The sequence below is a fragment of the Nanorana parkeri genome, unplaced genomic scaffold, assembly GCF_000935625.1.
Source record: "Nanorana parkeri isolate BGI_ZX_2015 unplaced genomic scaffold, ASM93562v1 scaffold237, whole genome shotgun sequence".
NCBI lineage: Eukaryota > Metazoa > Chordata > Amphibia > Anura > Dicroglossidae > Nanorana > Nanorana parkeri.
In genome coordinates, this window is record NW_017306505.1 from 1,185,396 (window position 1) to 1,207,400 (window position 22,005).

At 43.0% G+C, this 22,005-nt stretch overlaps 1 protein-coding gene across 1 annotated transcript; it reads right to left on the reverse strand.

The window, feature by feature from the left end:
* Positions 1 to 7,708: 7,708 nt before the first annotated feature.
* SCRT2 (scratch family transcriptional repressor 2) lies at positions 7,709 to 20,992 on the reverse strand. The gene is made up of 2 exons (XM_018556419.1): positions 20,725 to 20,992; positions 7,709 to 8,516 (listed from the first exon to the last, which is right to left on the reverse strand). The coding sequence occupies exons 1-2, from the start codon at positions 20,879 to 20,881 to the stop codon at positions 7,810 to 7,812; spliced, it is 864 nt and encodes a 287-aa protein (XP_018411921.1). The 5' UTR covers positions 20,882 to 20,992; the 3' UTR covers positions 7,709 to 7,809.
* Positions 20,993 to 22,005: the final 1,013 nt, after the last annotated feature.

Genomic DNA, 22,005 nt, shown 5'->3' on the forward strand with positions numbered 1-22,005 from the left:
CCTTTCTTTTTCCCTTAAATTTGGGATGGGGGGGGGGGGATCTGTAGTCCACAGAGAGCACAGGAAGTTATCAGCTTACAAGATTTCTGCCAGGATCAACAGGTGATTTTTATGACACCTCTTTGTGACACTTACTGAACAGATATAACAAAATGTTTTCAATTGTATATTTAACAGACCCAAATGGAGCTAATAAGTCCCCCACCATCTTCCTATGTTCCATTAGGATAGCGTAGACAAGGTACCTACCTCCAAATATGCAGGTTTACCTTCTTGATATGCCTGAAAGTTTTATACTTGAATTTTATATTGTGGGGAGATTAACACCATGTTTATCGCAGCAGAAGATGTCATGACTCATTTACAACTGCAACAGGACTAAGAATTTTGTTGGGTAATTTTGCCACAGGAGCCTCAAAAGGTTTATTGGCCACCTCTGGAGAAACCATAAAACTCCCCTTGCACTGGGGCTGCCTCCACACTGCAAAGGTTAAATGCTCATTTAGGCCTAGGTTAATTGGGAAGGAGTTTTACTTACCTGATCCCAAGGTCATCCCTATAGATTGTAAGCCCTCACAGGCAGGGCCCTCCTTACCCTCTTGTCTTCCTTATAATGTAAAGCGCTGCGCAAACTGTTGGCGCTATATAAATCCTGTGTAATAATAAAAAAGAGGCAGTTGCCTCAGGCGGCATCTCATTGGGGTGGCTGCCGGGTGGGGTGTTGGCTGCCGGGTGGGTGGGTTGGCTGCCTTTGGCTACAGCTTCCCAGGCTGCTATATGCTCTTAGAAATCTGTGATGCTGTGTGCGGCTTCCCACCTTGCTCACTGACTGACGTCATCGGTTGGCAGGAGCTGAGCGTAATGCTCTGGCTGGTGTCCCGCTAAGCTGCTGGCAACCAGTGATGTCAGTGAGTGCGGCCAGGCATCTGCCTTGCCCCCCACCCCAAATCAGTGAGTTACCCCCAGTGACCATTATCTGCCAGCACAACTAAACCCCCCTACCACCACCACCCAGAACGACCACCCAGAATTGCGTGAGGTGGCAAATACCTTAGGGACAGCCCTGCCACGCTCCCTGCAGCCAACAATATCCTTATGTCCCCTTTGCTCCGTCTTGTGGACTGTCCCTTGTCGTTCTTGCATATAATGCAGGGCTGTGGGAATCTAATGGGGTCTTATTGAAACAATTTAATGTGACAAATCAATCAGTAAAAAGTATCTATATAGCAAGTGTGTGTAAATAGAAATCCAGTAAAGTAGATCTACCTTTAGCAAATATTTCATGATTAAAAGTAGCATAGCACTTTCATATGTGTGACAGTGCGTAGGGATCCCATAAAGTGGGTCTAGACTTACTCAATGCCTGTAATCACTCACATCTGACTTGTCCCGTGCTGTCTGAAGGATAAGGATGCCGTAGTCTTGGTCCGCTTTAAAAGGTGGAGGCTTCTGAGCTGCCATCCTGATCCCTATGGGTTGCAGAGTGACTGCCAGATGATTGACCGCATCATGCATTATCTGTTCCTGGCTACCTTTAGTCTGACCTTGCTCGACATAATGCAAAATTCAAAATGGTCCAAGAAGGATTTAAAAGGATTAAGACATCACCGCAACACAGTTCTATTGAATAATAAACTCTTTATTTCCCTGAATTGCATGAGGATTCATACAGTAACGGTGGCCTGTAAAACTGGCTTATTCAGCTTCAGTTACAAAACCTTCAGAGTAAAGAAACACCCGACATGCACTTCAAATTATTGCTGCTCCTTTCTATTTACATTATAAATATCAAACAGGAGAAAAACTACTACTGCTATATATATATATATATTAAAAAAGCCGCATACAGGATTGTATGGAGATAACAAGGCAGTCAAAAGGGCCACTCACTGGCCACCTCTGTCAGTTTGCAAAAGCATAAAACGGAATTATGCGAGCAAAAGTTATTCATCGTCTTTCTTTGTTTTTTCATGTATTATCTTATGTTGTCATGTAAGGAGTTAACCCGTTCACGTGCCAGCACTCAGGGTCTGGTGATTTGCCGCTTAATGCTGAAACTCTATGTTTGTGCTAACAGGAAAAAGATGCTACAAATCGAACTCCATAGAAAGTCGCTGCTGTGGAACTAACTCGCGTTAGTCGGGTAGGAAATACTTTCTTAAAGCCTAATAGTCGTTCAGTATCTGTGATTTCGGGCCTTCTATTTCTGGCCGTTGGATTGCATATGTAGAGATCAGATCAAAGCATTATAACTTAATGAGAGGTTAGTTAGGTTTTTTGGCATCCTGGGTGTACACAGATGTCTTGTCAACCACACTGGACTGCTTGCTGTAGTGCACACAGGGAGATTAAAGAAAAATAATATTTTGCTTATGTTTGCGACCATTATTGCTGCATCCAATGTATGTAAAGCTGCACTCAACAGCCAGGACCTCCATGTAAAAAAAAGCCTATTCCCAGGAATCTACACTGTTACAAGCATGACAAGATCCACAGGCTCTGACATGTTTTACCAAAAAGCCTTAATAATAGAGAAGGTCCCCGACCATCGAGCTCCTGGTTGTTGAGTGCGGTGTTACATACATTCGATGACTGGTGACAGCCGTGGCGTTCCTCTGTTGGACAGCACCCGGCTTTTTGGATGGGACCGATGAGTTTGGGCATACAAATGTGAACTGTGTCCTTTTCACAACTTTTCTATTATTGCTGCATATTAAAATTGTGTTCAGAAGCTAGAGAAGCACTTTTCCAATAGGTATGTACAGTATGCAATGTGTGACATGCAAAAACAATCATATATCAACATGAGGTACCTTAGGTACAGTAGGGTTACGTTACGGGGTACCCTAGGTATTTGTCCAACCCTATTATTTTTCTTATTTCTGTGCCCACCTGCACTCATTTATTTGTTTCCTCCCATCAAAATGTGCTAATGGTTTGTAAAAGGCAGCCAGGTGACATAAAGAAGTGGGCGCCATATTCTGGCTGCCACACCTGCTGTTGCCCCTTTGAACCACAAGGAATGTGTCCCGACACAGACCTTATGCAGAATCCTGCAGTGACTGTCATTGTCGGACTCTTGTCTTCTGGTAACCGAGCAGTATTAGCCACTTAAGGTACCCATACAACTATCGATTATCGTTCGGAAATCGTCCATAAAAGAAAAGGACTTTCGAACGATAATCGATCAGTTGATGGGAACCCAACAATTTTTTAACTGTACTTCTGGCCGAATTTCCCCGATCGGTCAGGCGGGAAAACTTTTTTAGAATCGTAAGAAAATAGATGGATTGGTGAAATTTGGTGAGTTAGTATTGCTAACGAACGATTATCAAAATCAACAGTGCATGAGGGGGTATTCGAGTGGAAATCAAACGAGGGTTCGATGACGGCACAGAAAAAAATCTAACGATACTCGCAGAGTGTATGGCCACCTTACGTCTGTGTCCTGCTGCAACCTCCACATAACACACTAGTGACATTGACCACTGTAAACTTTCCTTTCGCCCAGTGACATTTGATTTCCAGTAGAGCCAAATGCATCGCTGACGGGAGAATTTGAGGCACAACAAACACCTTTTAAAAAAAACTCATATTATCTAGGGCTGGAGCTCTCTGCTGGGGAGGGCTTTTACATCATGTGAGATTTACTTTAAAGCTTGACATACAAATTATTTTCCCAGCATGCACTTCCATTTTAGTACATGCCATGCAAGCTTTGGTTGCAATCCTCAGAAAGAAGCTAAGGTACACCTGCCCTGAAACAAATACAGAGCTGCAATTGCTTGCCTTCCTATTAAAAATGTAGTTGCCTGGCTGTGTCACTGACCCAGAATAAGCATGCTGCAAATCAAAGTCAGAGAAAAGTAAGATTCTTTAACTCTGCTCCAGTTCAGTCATAGTGAGGAAACCAGCAGTACTGTAATTACAGCCTATATTTGTCTCTCATAACAGGTATACTTTAAGTAGAAAAAATACTGGCCATCCAATTTATTTCTTGCTAATCAATGCATAGAAAACAAACAACATATACAAGAGAAAGGGGAAAAAAAGTAGCTTTAGTACTTTCGGAGTCACTGATCCAGAATATTTTTCAGTTGTCTGATCTGCCTGGTTATTAAAAAAAGTTGGCCGGGCAACTAGCATTTTCAGATGGAGGTCAGCATTGCCAGGCACCATATTTCTCTCCTTACAGGATTCTTAAAGCAATATTTGCTTTAAAGGGAATGTATACTGCTGTTCGTTTTTTGTTTGAGTTGATGGCTTAGTCCAAAAGAAAGCCTTGTGAAAGTTGATATTTGGGTAACAGAGAGAGATTCTGGTTGGTTGAATTTCCTACCTTTTTGGGAAGTCCTCCGGTGTGAGGATTTTCTGCAGGAATAAAGCAATCCAAAGGTGTGAAATAACCATTACCCACTCCAGCCAATTTCGGCTAGAGCAAACCACGATCTTATAAGCAGACGTTTCTGGCCAACTGGATGGAGAGATGGGACCCCACATGCATAGATATTGAGTCTCTGAGGGATTTAAAAGTCCAGCCCCTGAAGCATCTAGCCAAAACTGATGTATTGGTTACGGATTGACTGACTCTGTAAAATGGTGTAGGATATATGATCGTGTCTTGATTTCTCAGATCCACAAAAATGTGCTTGTCGTTTATAAGAAATAGTGAGCTAGAGATGCAGCCAAACTCGATATTGGTATTTTTACCATGGCATAGTAGCCTCAAAACATAGATTTTGCTTATTAGTTCATCATCATTGGGCATTATGACACAAGGGACGTCATTCTTGGAGAATTATAAACCAATGGATGATGCAGCCTACCAGTGCCTCCCAACCAGAATATTACATTTCTCTGCTGCTACAGACTGACTGGCTCCTTAATTCTGCATTATTTTGTTTTGCTTTCCTTATACACTGAGTGGCCAGATTATTATGATCACCTGACGTTTGTAGGCAAATTAGCTATAATTTGGCGCTGAAGTTGCTAGAGGGCCAGACCATTATAAATAGGGAAGCAGGTTGTTTACCACGACAGTAGAAGTGATTTGTTTCTGAAGTGGCCGTCAGCGACTAGTCAATGTTAGGGCAGAACGGAGAGTGGCAAGACCGGTACAAGACAACAGAAGGGCAACAGTGCCGTGTCAGATTCCTCGCATCACCTTTCATCATCTCGTGGAGTCACGAGGCGGCCCAACGAAGTACTGATGGGGTGGTCATAATAATCTGGCCACTCAGTGTATCTCTAGTATATCAGTTGCTGAACAACTCTAGACCAAAGCACACAACTGTCGGTGCTGCCTACCTCAGTGAGAAAGCTCTTAGTGAATTGATAACTTGCATAAAGTATTGCTACACTCCCCACCTGTAGGTAGTACAGACCTAGTTTGTAATCCTGTATATAGAACTTGAAGGTTACGTAAGTGCCAGTATTACTTAGATTGTATTGCCAGATAGTCAGGAACAGAGGGCCAGTTGCTGCCTGGATGCAGAGTAATTGATATTTATAGTAGGTTACCTAGGCAGCATCTGGAAAATAATTTAAGAAAACATGAATGTGCATACCGAGAACCTCTGTCAGACGGGTATATAACCTAGTGAGAACTCTGCTCTTTGCTTTGGAATGGCACAGCCCTTAGTAGTAGCATGGCTTTTAAGTTAGAGTTCAGAGATTAAAGAGGCACTACAATGATTATGCATTCAGGCCCCAACGTACATGGTCCTTCCTCTCCTCTAGGTGTTTTGTCACTTATAGACTGTCAATAATTGTTGCATTAGACATTGTTTCTTTGTTAACACTATCACGGCTTGTCTTCATTCCACTTCTAATGTCACCATTTTGGGAATTTTACTAGTTAAACTAATACATTCTCTTTTGCAGTTTTCTAACACCGATGCAAAGAAGGATCCTACGATCTATAAACGCAAGGCTTGCTTCATTCAGGCATGCAGTAATACTGAGCATTTTCCAAATATACTAGGTAATAATTGCATTAAAGCAGTCCTTGCACCTTAAAGATCGGTGTGACTTTATCAGTCACCTAAAAAAAAGCATGGCGAGACTTATAGCATGTAATAATCATAATGCAATGTAAATAACATTGGGATTACCCAAAAAAACACTGCTGCCAAGTGCTGTCAGTATTCAAAGAAGTTGCAAGAAAAAAAAAAAGATCTTGCAATGAGAACCTCAGTGCCGTCATTCACGTGATCATTGAGTAACTGTTGTTAGATCATCATGTGAGGTCCTGAATTTGTTCTTGCCTGCAAGTCTAGATCCTTGGCATGTGCAGAGACTCAAACGCTTAGTGTGCATGGTTTGCGAGTGACTGTTGCTCACAAACTGATAGCTGTTCCTCACTTGGAGGCCGTTGGCGGGCTATAGCGTTTCCTCTGTTTTGCCATGAGGTAAGAACTCTTCGAGAAATTGCATAGGCTTTTCCGATTTATTCTTCAATCGCGATCGGAAACGTAGGCCTGAAAAAAAAGTTACTTTTTGCTTTTTAAAGTCTGTTGCAGTCAAGAGGAAGACAATTTAACACAACAGACAAGGCTCAATCCTGGCATCTGCTGCAACGTATGAATGCCGTACAATTAACCGCAATCTCTACGTTCTTTCCCATCCTCAAAAAAAGTAAAATGCACAATAAAAAGTGGAATAAATATAATAAATAAATCATATAAATTACATGAAGTAATATTAAATAAGCAGGTTATATATATTAAAAGAAAACAGGAGCCAAATGGCTTGACTCCATAAAGGCGAGGGTCACATTTGAATCAAATTGTCTTCTTAGCACATAACGCAAGTCAGATTGCTTTGTGAACAAACCTCTGACAGAATACATAATAAATACTGGAAGTATAGTGCATATTCTCATTGCCTTTGAAAATTTTAGAGGTAACACTGTTTTAGAACAAAAATGCAACAACTTAATTCCAGTGGGGTGCCACAAGGTCTTCTTCCGGTTTAAAATAAATGTTGCCACAACTTTTATTTTTTGCCCTGTTTATAGTGTACATATGTGCTTCCAAACAGGGCAGGGCAAACTTATCTGCATTCAGTACAGCTGAGTTGGCACGATGCCACTTGCAGATCTCGACATTCGTGTGTTTTTTTGTTCCTGGCCCGCATGAAATTTATTGTGCTGCAAAAAAAAACCCCAAAATCATTCTTTTCTCCTTTGTCCGCTTTGCACTAAGCCTTGATAACCACATGGCACAAATAATAAAGATTCGAAATAAATAACACAATGAAATGCTTCTTCAGCAACAGAGTCATATAGCAACAGTTTAAAAAATAAATAACATAGGATAGAAAAATGGCACCTGAGTCTGTGTTACAGAGCCCCCTCCATTCATTTTTGTCTCCTACTGTGTCTCTCGTATTAATGTGAGACTTTCACATTTCATGTGTTTCACCACAGAAAAAAGCTTGGCTTTGCCTGGAAGGGTTCGTTAAGAGCTTCAGTAGGGAGGCTACAAGTTTCTTTTCTTTGCGTGTATGTGTGTTTAAAGAAGAGATAGGTCACAACTATCTGTGATCTATTGAAAAAGTATATTGCACAGGTTAAAATAAAGTTGTCAAGCATTGAATTAAAAAAAGCAAAAAAAAAAAGCAGTAGGTTTATTAAAAAAAATTGTATTTGCACAGTCTATGGTGAAGTGCAACCAAAGATAATACTGTTTGATGCCAAGTACCCTGATTTTTGAGTTTCTGGTGTGTTGTGCCATTAATAAGAGTGGGTTGGCACAATTTCGTGTGCCTCGTTTCTTTGTGTACCGTCCTTCTCCTCGAGCGTGGAGTTTAACTCTGTAGATCACACTCATGATCGGAGCCCTTGAAACAAGCTGACTCATAATGTTTGTTAAGATATGACTTGAGAGCGAAGGTCTTCTCGCATCGTTTGCACTTGTAATGTTTAAAAGCCGAGTGCGTCTGCATGTGCGCGCGAAGGTTGGATCGGTCGGCAAAGGCTTTCCCACAGTGGGCACAGCCAAAGGGTTTTTCGCCCGTGTGAGATCGCATGTGGCCTTGTAGGAGCCACGGGCGGCTGAAGGCCTTGCCACACACGTCACACTTGTGTTTCAGATTGTGTGTGAGAAGATGCATGGCCAGGGCTGGCATAGAAACATAGGTTTTTCCACACGTAGGGCATTTCCTTGCCATCTTACTGTCCAGGCTCCGGTGGGTTTGCTTGTGCCGGCTGAGGTTGGAAGAGGTGGCGTAGGTTTTACCACATTCGCTGCACGTGTGACGCTGGTTTCCACGGCTGGTTTCAACGCCTCTTCTTGAGCGTCCGTCTGTGATGAAGAAAGCGTCTATTGAGTAGCTGTCCGTGACGGCCGCTTCGCCGCTGAAATAACCTGCGGACAGACTGGACTGGGGGCTGTCGGGCTCGCTGTAGTCGTCGTGGTTCGGTGTATATTCAGCCTCGGAGGATGAGAACTTGTCCCCGCTCTTTTTCTCATCTTGGTAGTCGTCAGGTGATGAAATGCAGTGCGGTACAAAGCCTGTGGCATGAATCAGAGAAAAAAAGGTTATCGAGTTTTACAAACAAAATATATATATTTTTTTTAATTTAAATTAAGGATTTATAGTAAAACTGCTCTGCTGCAGGGGACTGAGATACACAACCTATGGGTTATGATCTCTTCCATTACTTGTTTTTTAAATCCCCTAATTCTTTTAGATCCAAGAACAATGGTTTATCAACAGTAGATCCCAGAACAATGACCAGCTAACACTTAGGATCACAACAATGGCACACTGACATTTTGGATGCCACAACAATGGCACACTGATGCTTGAGATTCCTAAACAATCTCACAATGAAAATTTGGAGTATTCACTTGGGAGTCCCAAAACAATGACGCACACCAGAAATGTCACACTTATTCATGAGATTCTAGAGCGATGACACTTGAATTTTCCAAACAATCACACACTGACACTTTGGTTTTAACAAAAAGCACACATTACCACATGGGAGTGGCTGAACAATGATGTGCTGACATTTGGGGTTCCAGAAACGTGACATACTGACACTAGGAACACCATAACAATACTACAGTGACACTTTGATCTTAGAACAATGACGCACTGACACTGGGATCTTAGAACAATTACACACTGACACTTGGATCTTAGAATAATGACACACTGACACTTGGATCTTAGAATAATGACACACTGACTCTTGGATCTTAGAATAATGATGCACTGACACGTGAATCTTAGAACAATGACACACTGACACTTGGATCTTAGAACAGTGATACCCTGACACTTGGATCCTGGAACAATGACACTAAAGACACCAGAACAATGATACATTGACACTTGGGACACCAGAACAATGACAAACTGACACACTAACACTTGGGACACCAGAACAATGGCACACTGGCACTTGGGACACCAGAAGAATGACACACTGACACTTGGGGCACCAGAACAATGACACACTGACACTTGGAAAACCAGAAGAATGATACACTGACACTTGGGGCACCAGAACAATGACATACTGACACTTGGGACACCAGAAGAATGATACACTGACACTCGGGACACCAGAACAATGACATACTGACACACTAAGACTTGGGACACCAGAACAATGGCACACTGACACTTGGGACACCAGAAGAATGATACACTGACACTCGGGACACCAGAACAATGACATGCTGACACTTGGGCCACCAGAACAATGACATACTGACACTTTTCGTGCCACAGCAAAGCCACACTGACACTTTTGATCCCAGGACACTTGCACACTGATACTTTGGAGCCTTAGATACTTACACACTAATATTTGGAATACTAGAATTATTACAAACTAACAGTTGGGATCCCAAAAAAATGACACACTGACAGCAGACAGGCCAAAAAGATTATCATGCTGACTCTTGTACCTCCAAAAAAAAGCACTGTCATTTGGTATTTGAGAACAATGGCCCATTGACACTTTGAATCATAGTACAATAACACATTGGAACCCCCCAAACAATTAGTACAATAACATGTTTATCCCCCCTGTTCAAAACTGTGACATGATGGCCACTGGGATCACCATACAACAGGGACTAAGAGAAAAAAGATATTTTATTTTTTTACATTGTTACAAATGTCAGCATTTGCTAAATACTGTATTCTGATAGAAATCCTGTATCCTTTAGCCTCCTAAGTTTGCAAACAATGTTATCAGCCTTCCAAGCCATCTTCTTTAAACTACATAACACCTTCACCCATATAATAAAGAGAGCGGGGGTGTTTGTATTTCAAAGGGAGAGCAGCCTAGGGTGACAATGTTGCTCTTCCATAGATACAGTATTGCAAGTAAGTGTTGCCATCCAAGGACAGGACATACGTTACTTGAAGGATCAGCAGGTCAAAATTAAAGGGAAACTATTGCAAAAAGAAAACTAATCTAAAGACTGGTAAGCTGATGTATATTACTTTTTTGGTTTTTGGGTTTACATATACTTAAAGTAGTATTAAAGGCTGGGGGCATTTTTTACCTTAATGCATTCTCTGCATTAAGATAAAAAACGGCCAGTACCTTTTTGACTCCCCCACCCCCCACTTACCTGTCAACACCGTTTGGCACCATCACCGCCCCGAAGCAATCCTCTGGCCTGAACTTACTTGTTGCGGGGAAGGATACTGAGGGCAGAGGAGCCATAGGCTCCTTCTGCCGTCAGTCAAAGTGTTGGGGCGGAGGGGCGTGGGCTGTGTGTGTCTATGCACGCACACTGCTACTGCTGGCACAGCTGGGAACGCGCACGCACAGGTACCTCCACAGCAGCCGCTTAGCTTCTGGTGGTACCCATGCAGGCGGCGGGAGGATGCGGGGACCCACTATAAAACAAGGAATTGAGAAATTAAACAAAACAAAGATCTGCAATAAAGACGGCCTCCCAGTGATAAACATTAAAAAAAAACTAAAGCTTTAATAATCATTTTAAAGTCCAGCTCCAACCAAACCCATTTTTTGAGTGCTAAAGTTGAATAAAAGGGGTTGAATCCCTGGTTGGTGTTTATTATTGCCCATGTTCCTTTGAATAAGAATTCCCCTAGTTTCCTGTTTTGTCTTAAATCCGTCACCTGGACAGGAAGTATCTTGAAATCTCCCCAGTACAAAGACGGACAGTAATTGATGGAGTTATGCTTCAAGTGCCATGTAGCATATAATCAGTCTGTAATTATTTAACAATCCTGGTGTTTTTATAAAAAATAGTGAACTAAAAGCCAGCAATATTCAACAGCACACATCCTTTCTAGTGTTATACGTGTTGCTGTGTTCAGCGCTGTACTGTCTTTTTATCTTGAACGCAGTAATTTATATACTTTAGGTCCTTTTGACCCCGGGGCTAGGATGGTGTATATAAAGAGACATGGCATTTAAGGGAACACAACAAAGCCGTACTATTGAGCCATGGCAAGTTTTCCTTTCCTCATTAACGTCTGGTAAAGGAGCAGGCCTTGCCTGGAACATTTTATGGCACCGTCTCCTTTGATGACCCAACTGTGACAGCATTTACTGGACTGCTCTGTCGATAGCAGTGACCTATTGATTGGCAAGATGAGACCCTCTTAAGACTAGCTGAAAAATGATGATGTGTGTGTATGTGTGTGGACATAGCTCTTTCCTTCCTTACATTGTATTTGTTCATCTTCTAGATCAATGGGGCTTTGTTTTTACAAAGTGCTGGAGCATCTCTTTGGGCTGTTGAGAGAGCACGGCTCTGAATGATGACATGGTGCTGATGTATAGTTGCTCCGTTATATTCCTATGCTGTGTGCTCAAGCTGCATTTCCCTTTGCTTCACATCTCTGTTTTGATAGAACTGTTGGATGTGACACTGTGGATCACAGGTATCTGTGCACTGTGCTATACACTACATACCCCGGACCGCTGTTATACCTACACTGTGCTGTACGTCACATTCTCCAGATCGCTGAGCTCCACTAGGAACCTCATACCTCTAGGAACTTTTCAAGGAATACGGAATTTCAGATTATTCAACAAACAGGCACATTGTTGCTATTTTGCTCAACCCTAGTATCCTGAAGGCTGAGTGAAATGATATAAAAAGTGGCTTTTGTATCAGATAAAAGGGGTCTGTTAAATCTGAAGTCCAGTCTTTCCTTCCTTCAGTTGTACCGGCTCCTCTCCTGGGCTGAAATTGCTTCCTCAGATTTCACTGCACACTGTGAGCTTTTCACAATGTGCATCAGAAACTGCAGCAGCTCAGAGTGAGCCCGCCTCATTTCCTGGCTGGAGGACATCCAGCATCATTTAGCATTTTCCTCCCCAGTCTGACTGTCCCCTTCCCACCCCTTTCATTCACTGGATTCTAGTTCCTTCAATCATGGAGGCTCAGCATTACATGTGGGTGTTACCTAGGGAGGTCTGCATGCAAATACAACCTGCCTAGGACTGCCCAATCCTTCAGACTAACATTAACCCATCAAGGTGTTTTTATATTTGCATAACTCCACCCAAGTTCCAGCACACTGCTTGCATCAGGACTGAGGGCTCTTGAGAGGAGTATTGAGGCAGAGTGACGTAAAGTTTTCAAGGAGCTATGTACAGCACCCTGCCAGCCCCTCCTTCTAGCCTGGATCTGCCTGCACTGCACAGAGAAGCCCAGAGACCCGGTGATGACATCACTAGGTTTAATACAAGGTATGCAATGAATAGTGAAACTTCAGCTTTTAGAATTCACAGTAGGATGTTGTGTGTGTGGTTTTTAGGTTGTGTTGCCTATAGCAACCAACCAGTCAGCCACTTTTTATTTCTTCCAGCTGATGTGAATAAACCTCCAGCCCCTCAACAGTGACCCAAAATAGGATCAGTTGCAGCAGGCTGATGTCTCCCCCCTCACTATGTAACTTATAAATTAGCTTTGTATGGATGGCAACACTTTGATTCCTATGTTGGCTTCTTATATCTCCATGGAATTCCATTGCTGAGATTTCCCTGCCAAATGTTACTGTTTCACCCAACTACCAAAGCGTTACTACAAGACAAGGTGATGGTGTCACAATCCTTCAAAGAGTTTAATGTAGAATAAACAAATACAGGCAGTCCCCGGGGTAAGAACAAGATAGGGACTGTAGGTTTGTTCTTAAGTTGAATTTGTATGTAAGTTGGAACAGGTACATTTCTTAAGTGTAACTCCAGCCCAAAACATTTTTTTTTAGTTTTGGATAGCATAGGGAAGGATTTACCCCCTTTATAGTTTGTTTTTCTATGTGTGCCCCTGTTCAGAAGATTTCACCTCACTTTCTGTCCCTGTGACAATTGGATTTTGAAAATTGGAAACAAGGATTGGTGATAAAGCTTCAGTGAAGACACCTTTTTCCCATGATCACTCTTACAGGTGTGAATTCCCCTTCCTAAGGGTAGATTTCCTCTCACTTCCTGTTGCCTTAAGAACAGAAAGTGAGATTAAAATATTTCTAATGAGGATACAGACAGCAGTAAAAACCTCACAGTGACCCGGAAGAAGAGGTGGGCACCCCTGGTCAGCACGTCTAACAAGAGCCAACGAACCAGACCCAAAAAGGCGGGTACTCCTGTTCAGCACGAGCGCGGTAGTATTACAACGACTGAAATGCTGCGCAGTACACTTTGGCTGCAGCCTGGGACCCCCTGCTGTACAGTAATGGCCTCCGTTTGTAAGTAGGGGTCGGATGTAAGTCGGATGTCTGTAACTCGGGGACTTTCCGCCACCCCGCCCAGCTACAGGAGAGTGACACCATCTTCAGTTTCGTGGCAAAAACATAAATTAGTGTGGAGAAATCTCTGGTCATTGAGATCCACCCAAAATCAAAGTACTTGTTGAAAGTCGAGTTGGCCATCATACAACCTGCATCCATTAGGCCTAGAATGTCAAGTCGTACTGGGATATCATAATTCCAATACCAGGGAAGTTGAATGCCTAATACCTTTCTAGAGCCAACAAGGTCTGCCTCTGTCTACTTCGTGTTCATGGAGCAATGCAGTTTACTCCCCTCTGCAGTGGATCATTTCAGCAACAGCCAATGTGACCCCACAGCTCCTTGCATCTCTTAAACCATTAGCGTGTAATCAATACTCCATTTAATGCAAGCATTAGCTGGGGTCAGGCAATTTAAATGTGCTGTCCACTCGGTTTTCCCTTTCTGGCTGCAGCGTCTCTGTTATGTGGACACGGAGCATGTTTCTGTGATTCACGGATGAGCGGATAAAAAACATAGCTTGGTGAACCTCGTCTCTTCATTTGAAAACGCAAATGAAAAAGCCTTCTCCTTGATGGACAGACTCAGCACTTCCCTTTCAGCATGCACACATCAGCCTGTACCCTTCTGAACACCACATGTTGATGCTCTGTGACGTACAGCGTGTGTATATGTGTCATTGGCCCCGTTCCCAGCCTTCCTCTGCAGTTTTACTGCATGTGGCTGTGTAGTCAGCAGATGATGCTGAATTCTTGCTGTCAAGGTGACACTAGACGGGCACGTGGACAGGCAAGCTCTCCTTCCTGTCCTGCAGCGGTGATGGTAAGGCAGGATGTTACTGTATTCAGATCTGCTGCTCTAGCCATAATAGATCAGGACTGCAGATGACTAGACCACTCTCCGGTAAAGCAGTCTCGACTGCCACTTACTGCATATTGTGCTCTTACTATTATGGAATGCTGCTAACGCAGACCTGGCACAATGAAAATTCTGGATCCAGTTAGTCCAATTAAGAATCCAGGAAGCGCTTTCAAGGAACCAAGGAATGCTGTCTTCTATAGATGACAGGCTTTAAACAACTGGCTTCCATTCTTAGTTGCATGTGCTATCTAGCTCCTAGCTTCGTCCAGTGCTATGTTAATGATCGCGACAGGAAATTAAAGCAGAACTCCATCCTGCGTCTGTTTGTTTTGTTTGTTTTTTTTTTTATTCCCTTCATGCATATCTTTTTTTTTTTTCCTGGGGTCCTCTGGTCAATCACATGGCTACCTGGGGTCTTCTTCTCCCTGCTGCGGAGGTGTGCATTCTTCAATACTGCAGTGAACGCCGTCGACGTTATTATGTCAGCGCAGCTGTTTGCAGTATTGTACTTTAAATCCAGGCCGATGTGGTGACGTACCCTCAGGGGCAGTGCCAATGACAGCCACGGCTCATGGGAAGGGGGTTGAATGACATCGGCCGCCATTCAACCCAGAAAAGAACCGCAGCAGAGTTTCACTGGGGTACAGTGCCTTTCATATTTTGAACACAGCTGGGCATTTTATATTACATAAAGCATATATAACTGAAGATATGCTCTAATATCCATCGATACAATATCAGCCTGTACTACGTCTGTGAAGAAAGTAGACAGGTCTTTTTTTTTTCTAAGAAGGACCCCTAGTCTTCCTTGTATTTTTATGCACAGCAATACTCAACATGGGTTGAGTTTAGAGCAAACTGCTTGGTGATCTTAGCTAGGTATGTGGCATCATTAATGAACAACAATCCTACTTTGGCTATATGATTTTCATTTAATACATAGCATATCTTCATTAGAGCTTTGTGGAACTTGCTTGCTCAGTGCACACAGATAGTGTACAAATACAGTAATTCAGAGTAGCCAATTACTTTTTTTAGAGCAGAGGTTGGCAACCTGGCACTCCATCTGTGGTACAAGTACAAATCAAATCCTATTATGCCTCTAGGAGTCATGTCTATGGCTATTAGAGTCTTGCAATGACTCCTGGGATTTGTAGTTTCACTACAGCTGGAGTGCTGAGGTTGCCTACCCCTGGTTTACAACAATAAAAGGGGACGTTTGGTTGGGTATATAGGTCGGGGCACATTTCACAATTCACTTTGCTATGAATAAGAAACCTGTATGTGAATGGTGAGTAGCAATCTTGGAAATTATCTACACGTTAGCCTAATTTAAAAGAGAACTAAAGACAAACCTTTATTTTGGCTTCAGTCCTATTTTTTAGTTAATGTACTCCTGTGACCCAAAGTCAGCTTACAGCTACTGCCTGCTACTTGCTGACAGCACAGAGCCGCGCTGCAGCTGGGCAATATCCTGACTATGAGGTCGGGATGCATGATTGACAGCTGGCTCTGCCTCTCTAGAGCTAGAGCCAGTTGTGCTGCCCCCTCTTTAGAGCCTGCATGTGACACTGCAGGCTCTAAGAATTGGGAAGTATACATTTTACTCTCGCAGTACTTCTCCTTTAATCAGTAATGTACCTTGTCCTACATCATTTTGAAAACAGTCCAACAATGTTTTAAAAATAGACACAAGTTTCTGTGAGAATTGACCTAAGCACAAAAAAAATACTGGTACACAACCAAATACCCAAATGTAAAATCACTGAAAGTCAACAACATACTCCAAACATAAGCATACTGAAGCATGACACAATACGTTAAAACATCAACATAAACATCTAATTACTTTTTCACAACAGCAGTTGATTATTCATTAGTCTAAAAAGTAGCCAGCTAGCAGTACTGATCTGCGCTCATGGTGGGGCATCAGCGAGCTCTGCATCCGTTGTTGAACTACAAGTGCCAGCATGCTAGGACTTGTAGTTTGTAAACAGCTGAAGGCCAGAAGGTTGGAGACTGCTGCCTGATAAAAAACATGCAGGGGCAAATTTCAGAATGTCTTCCTAATGGAGCTGGGCCCATTGTTTCTACACAAATTGCTCTATAGAAGGTTTATGGACTGTGACTGAAGCAGTGGCTCTCCCTCTCTGTGGCAGTCACCCTGGCATGCAACTGTGTGTTGTAACAAGCACCTTAAGCTCTGTTGTCATCCATTCACTCAGGCTTATTTATTAAGGTGCAATAATGATATACAAAGTGCAATACCACAAAACAGCTGGGCCAGAACTATAAGAGATCAATGCCGATTGGTTGTTTCATATATTATTTTACGCATTAACAAGGCCCATGTATTGTATTTAGCATTTTTTACTCTGACATCCTTTGCATTCGGGAAGTAGAATGTACAGAATGTGGTAATCCATAGAAACCTGATTTCACAGTTGACCTTTTATTGATTGGACTCCCCTATATATAGTTGGTCGATGGGTTTCTGCAGTTTGAACACAGTCATTGCTCTTTGTACAAGATTGTAAGATTAGCACTCATTTGCTGTCTAGCAATATCCTCATGCCACTTCATAACCTCACTATATTAATAAAACTCGTTCCCCAGTGTAACTTCACGATAGCAATTTGCACGCTTCACCTCCTGCAGGGGTCTATGTTTCAAAATTGCCTGGCAGAATCACCAATCGATGTGTGCCATAGAACCAGAATGAGGCTCCTCCAGTCTATCCTCCCTCATCTGGAAGTCTGATATTTCTGCTGCTTGTTAAAATCATCTCTCTCCCTCCTTGTTTGCAGTATGTGCGGTCACGTGCCCCAGGTACAAAAAGCTTTCCTCAGCAATATTTCACACCTCTCTAAAGAACGATGCAAGGTTATTTTCAAGAGCATGACTTTGAGAGGCATTACCCCTGTCTTCCAGCTACATGTCCTCTGTAAATGCTCTGAAATAAGTATACTGTTCTCGGGGACACCTGTTTGAGCGTACATTGTGTCTCCCAGTTTCCTTAACACATACTAGCAGCGATTGGAACAATGAATTAATAGGAATAGCAATAGGAAGCCACATTTAGCAAGTCGTGAACTGCAAGTGTTAGATTAGATGATACATCTGTGTCAGCAAAGGGTACTACTGTTCGACGATGAGAACACTACACATTGTACTGCTGCTCATGTCTTTTTTTTATATATAAAACAAGATTTAAATAGCCCTGGTTTGAAGCCCTTGAACAAAAAAAGGGTAGCTTTCAGGTTCCAGCCAAAATATAACGTGCACTCCACGTGTTTTTATATGCTGTGTTTAGTTGAGGATGTAGGATAGCTATAAGATTAAAGTCTTTGATATAAAAGGATTAAAATACATCCATATACATTTTCATATACAAAGGCAATCAGATTTATCTGTTTTTATGCCTTGCATGCACTTTCCCGATCTTGCATCTGTTAATGAATGCTATGCCTATGATTTCCTACAGTTTGAGGGTAGAAGCCTAGTAGGCCTTCAGTAGGCTAGCGTAGAAGTCTAGTAGACCTTCAGTAGGCTAGGGTACAAGCCTAGTAGACCTTCAGTAGGCTAGGGTATAAGCCTAGTAGACCTTCAGTAGGCTAGGGTATAAGCCTAGTAGACCTTCAGTAGGCTAGGGTACAAGCCTAGTAGACCTTCAGTAGGCTAGGGTAGAAGTCTAGTAGACCTTCAATAGGCTAGGGTACAAGCCTAGTAGACCTTCAGTAGGCTAGGGTATAAGCCTAGTAGACCTTCAGTAGGCTAGGGTAGAAGCCTAGTAGACCTTCAGTAGGCTAGGGTAGAAGCCTTATAGACCTTCAGTAGGCTAGGGTAGAAGCCTTGTAGACCTTCAGTAGGCTAGAGTAGAAGCCTAGTATACGTTCGGTAGGCTAGGATAGAAGCCTAGTAGACCTTCAGTGGGCTAGGGTAGAAGCTTAGTAGACCCTCAGTAGGCTAGGATAGAAGCCTATTAGGCCTTCAGTAGGCTAGGATAGAAGCCTATTAGGCCTTCAGTAGGCTAGGATAGAAGCCTATTAGGCCTTCAGTAGGCAGGATAGAAGCCTATTAGGCCTTCAGTAGGCTAGGATAGAAGCCTATTAGGCCTTCAGTAGGCTAGGGTAGAAGGGTAGAAGCCTTGTAGACCTTCAGTATGTCAACACCTTGTATTATAATATGTGTCGAGGTATTTGTGAAACATTTATTGAGCATATCGCTGAAAGTTTCTTTTGTAAGGAACACCTTATATTTTGGCTGGGGGGGAGGAGAGGGTTTTGAAAGACTATATTGGTAATTAAGGATAAACTCCCAGCCTGAGAAGGACTTTGGTTTGGTGAAGACCATACAGGATCACGCTGCCGTTAAACGCTGGCAGTTGTAGTTCTTCAGCAGCTCCAGAGGTGCTACAATTATGAGCAGTTATAAAGTGAGACTGCAGTTACCCACCACAACCAGATACATCTGTTTCCCACAATCCCATCAAATTCCCATATAGGTATTACTGCACTACTACATACACATCATTTTTGCTGTTTGCATGCCTATATCTAATTAACTGTTTATGTTCTAAGCAGCACATGGTACAGTTGTGTGCAACCACATGGAGGCCCACAATCATTTATTTGATCCTAAGATAATTAGAAGCAATGCTTGTTTTGCATGGTATTAGGACCGTGATTGTTTTGGGGGTCCCAGGACAATTGAAAATTAGCAACTAATCCTCAAGAAAGAAAAAAACACGACCACTGATGCTTGATGCAAACTAAAAATTGAGCTTCCCCCATGTCCGTGAGTTACCAGGTAGATAAACAGGCAGTGCTTTCTCTGAGCTGGCCGCTTGTCAGTACATCTTGCTATACTAAGGAGACATCCGCTCTGACAACAGTTCAGATAGCATTGTATTTTAAATTCCAGCCTTAAAGGAAGATGTGCTTAGCTTGCAAATTCACAGCTCTGGGACAGCAGCAAGTTACATCTCTGGATCAGAAGCACAAGCCTTGCCTGTAGCTGTCACTGAGAAACCTACTGCAATGACACATGTCAGCCTTATTGGCTAATCATTGTTGAGAATGCGCTAATAGGAGAAAAAAGCAAAGAGAGAGAGAGAAAAAAAAAACCAAGACACAATCAAAAATACATTTGGTTCAAATCCACCTAGCCATTGCCTCTCATATATCAAATAGATGAGCTTCTCCCAGGATGGTGCCTCTTAAAGGGCTTTAGAGAGAGTCTTTTGCCTGCCGCGTGAACAATGAGGTCCCCAAGGAGGCTTCGCTCCCCTCCCCCCACCCCTTTCTGTTCTCCCCTATGTAAACCGCTGGCATTCGCTCTTCTAAAAGGCATGAAGGGCCAGATAGTACAGGAATTAAAGCTGTATTCTTTCAGAAGGCAGGAGAGTAGCTTATAGAACATCAAGAAACCCATTGTGAACGTAGGGCTTATTCTACAGGTGATAGCGGCCAAACATGCCACAGTGCAAGTGGAAGATTCTGCGTGTCTTATTATGCTGCAGTCACCAAAAGCTTCTGCGCTGTGTTGACACTGGCTGCATGCAGACAGCTCAACCTTCAACTTTAACTTAGTTTTGCTAGCGTAGCAGTTATTTTGTCTGGTGGTCGGCTCTCCCCCCTCATTCCTATACATCTCAGCTAAAAGAATTAGCAAAGAAAAGCTGAGATAAATGCACAATCTAGGACTAGCGTGTGCAACTTGTACCACTCCTGCTGTTAAGGAGCTGCATGTCCTAAGGCATGCTGAGTCTTGTCGATCCTTAACAGTTGATGAGCTCCAAGTGGCTCCACCACAAAGCACCCAACGGAGGCTGTCACAAGTCAGCAGAACACAAAGGTCGTCTTATCAGCCCTGTCCCAACTACGCATAACGTAAGCAATGCCTAACTCTTCTCTCGGCTAAGTAGACGTAAAGCAAGTCTCTGCGTAAAAGTCAACGGCGCAATAAATATCAACAGCAATCAATTCCAAAACCAGTCTCATCACCTTCAATTAAAAAAAAAAAGTCCAACAGCTCCTTCAATACCAAGCAGGTCACTTGTAAAAAAAAGGAAAGAATTTGCTAAAGCAGGTCTCATTTTTGCACCCAAGGGTGCTCACTTACCATCTTCAGCAACAGGGACTCCCAAGCTGCCCACGGTGCTGGTGAGCGACTGGCTCAGGACACAGGGTTCGTCAAAGTGGTGGTAACTGGAGGCCGAAATCCCGCTCGTCGAAAAGTCATCTAATTTTATCTTCTTGACTAAGAAGGAGCGGGGCATGTTGCAGAGGAACAAGGGGGCTCACTCCCTTTGTGCGTTGACAGTCTTGTGTTCTAAAAAAAAAAAGGGAGCCAGAGACGGTGCCTCACATTCAGCACTGGACAGCTCACACTTTCTGCAGTGTGCGGGGAGTGAGAGAGGAGAGAGTGAGAGAAAGGGAGACTGAGGGAGCTGGGAAGGAGGGGAGGGGGAGATCTGGCAGCAAGAGCTGAGCTCAGCACTCACGCTGTCTTTATATGGGATGCAGGCCTGAGATCAGGTGGTGCTTTGCAATGGAGCTGTTTAGCTCTCTAATCCATCAAATGTCCCCCAGGACAATCATCACATTACCAATGAACCGGCTGTGCAGACACAGAGAAAAGAGACAGCCTCCTGCCTACTTACTTCTTCTAGACAATGCAGGGGGAAGCAAGTAATGCAGAGAGAGCAGCATGGCAGGGAAAAAAAAAAAGGGGGTACAGATATTTCCTCCCTGCTGTACGCAGACACACCGCAACTTAGTTATGGCATTTCCGCCGCCAATGAGCGCAACTCACAATGCATGGCTGTCAAGCTTTTGCAGCTGAGAGTTGTAGCTGCCAAGAGCCTCTCAGCGAGTGGATTATAGCTTGTGAAGTGATGCTGTTATTGTACTAGCAGCATCCTTTTTTTTTGTGTGTGTGTTTTCTGCATTCCTGCTAAAGTTCAGCAGTCACAGATAAAAACACGTGGAGAGGTGAGGGGAAGTAAGGGGGGGGGGCACTACAGAATAACATCAGGAAGATTCCCATTGTGTAGATGAACTACAATTCCTTTGTCTTGAAGCAACCAGTGTGTTTTAACAGCCTGTGAATCGTACAGGGAAAGTCCATATGGTGGCGGGGGGAGGGAGCATCTTAATATCCCACATCCACCAAGGTGGGCAATAAACAGTGACCCTTGTAGCTCTGTAACAAAAGGAAAAATCCTTTCCATCTCTATATTATACAAAGAGGAATAGAGCAGATCTGGCAGCTTAGATCTGTTCCTGTCTGTCATAACACAGTCTCAAGTCATGAGCAACATTTCTGATATATTGGTCCCCTTTATATGCATATTTTGCATGCACTCTATTTTTATATGTGTTTTCATTTATGTTTTTTTTG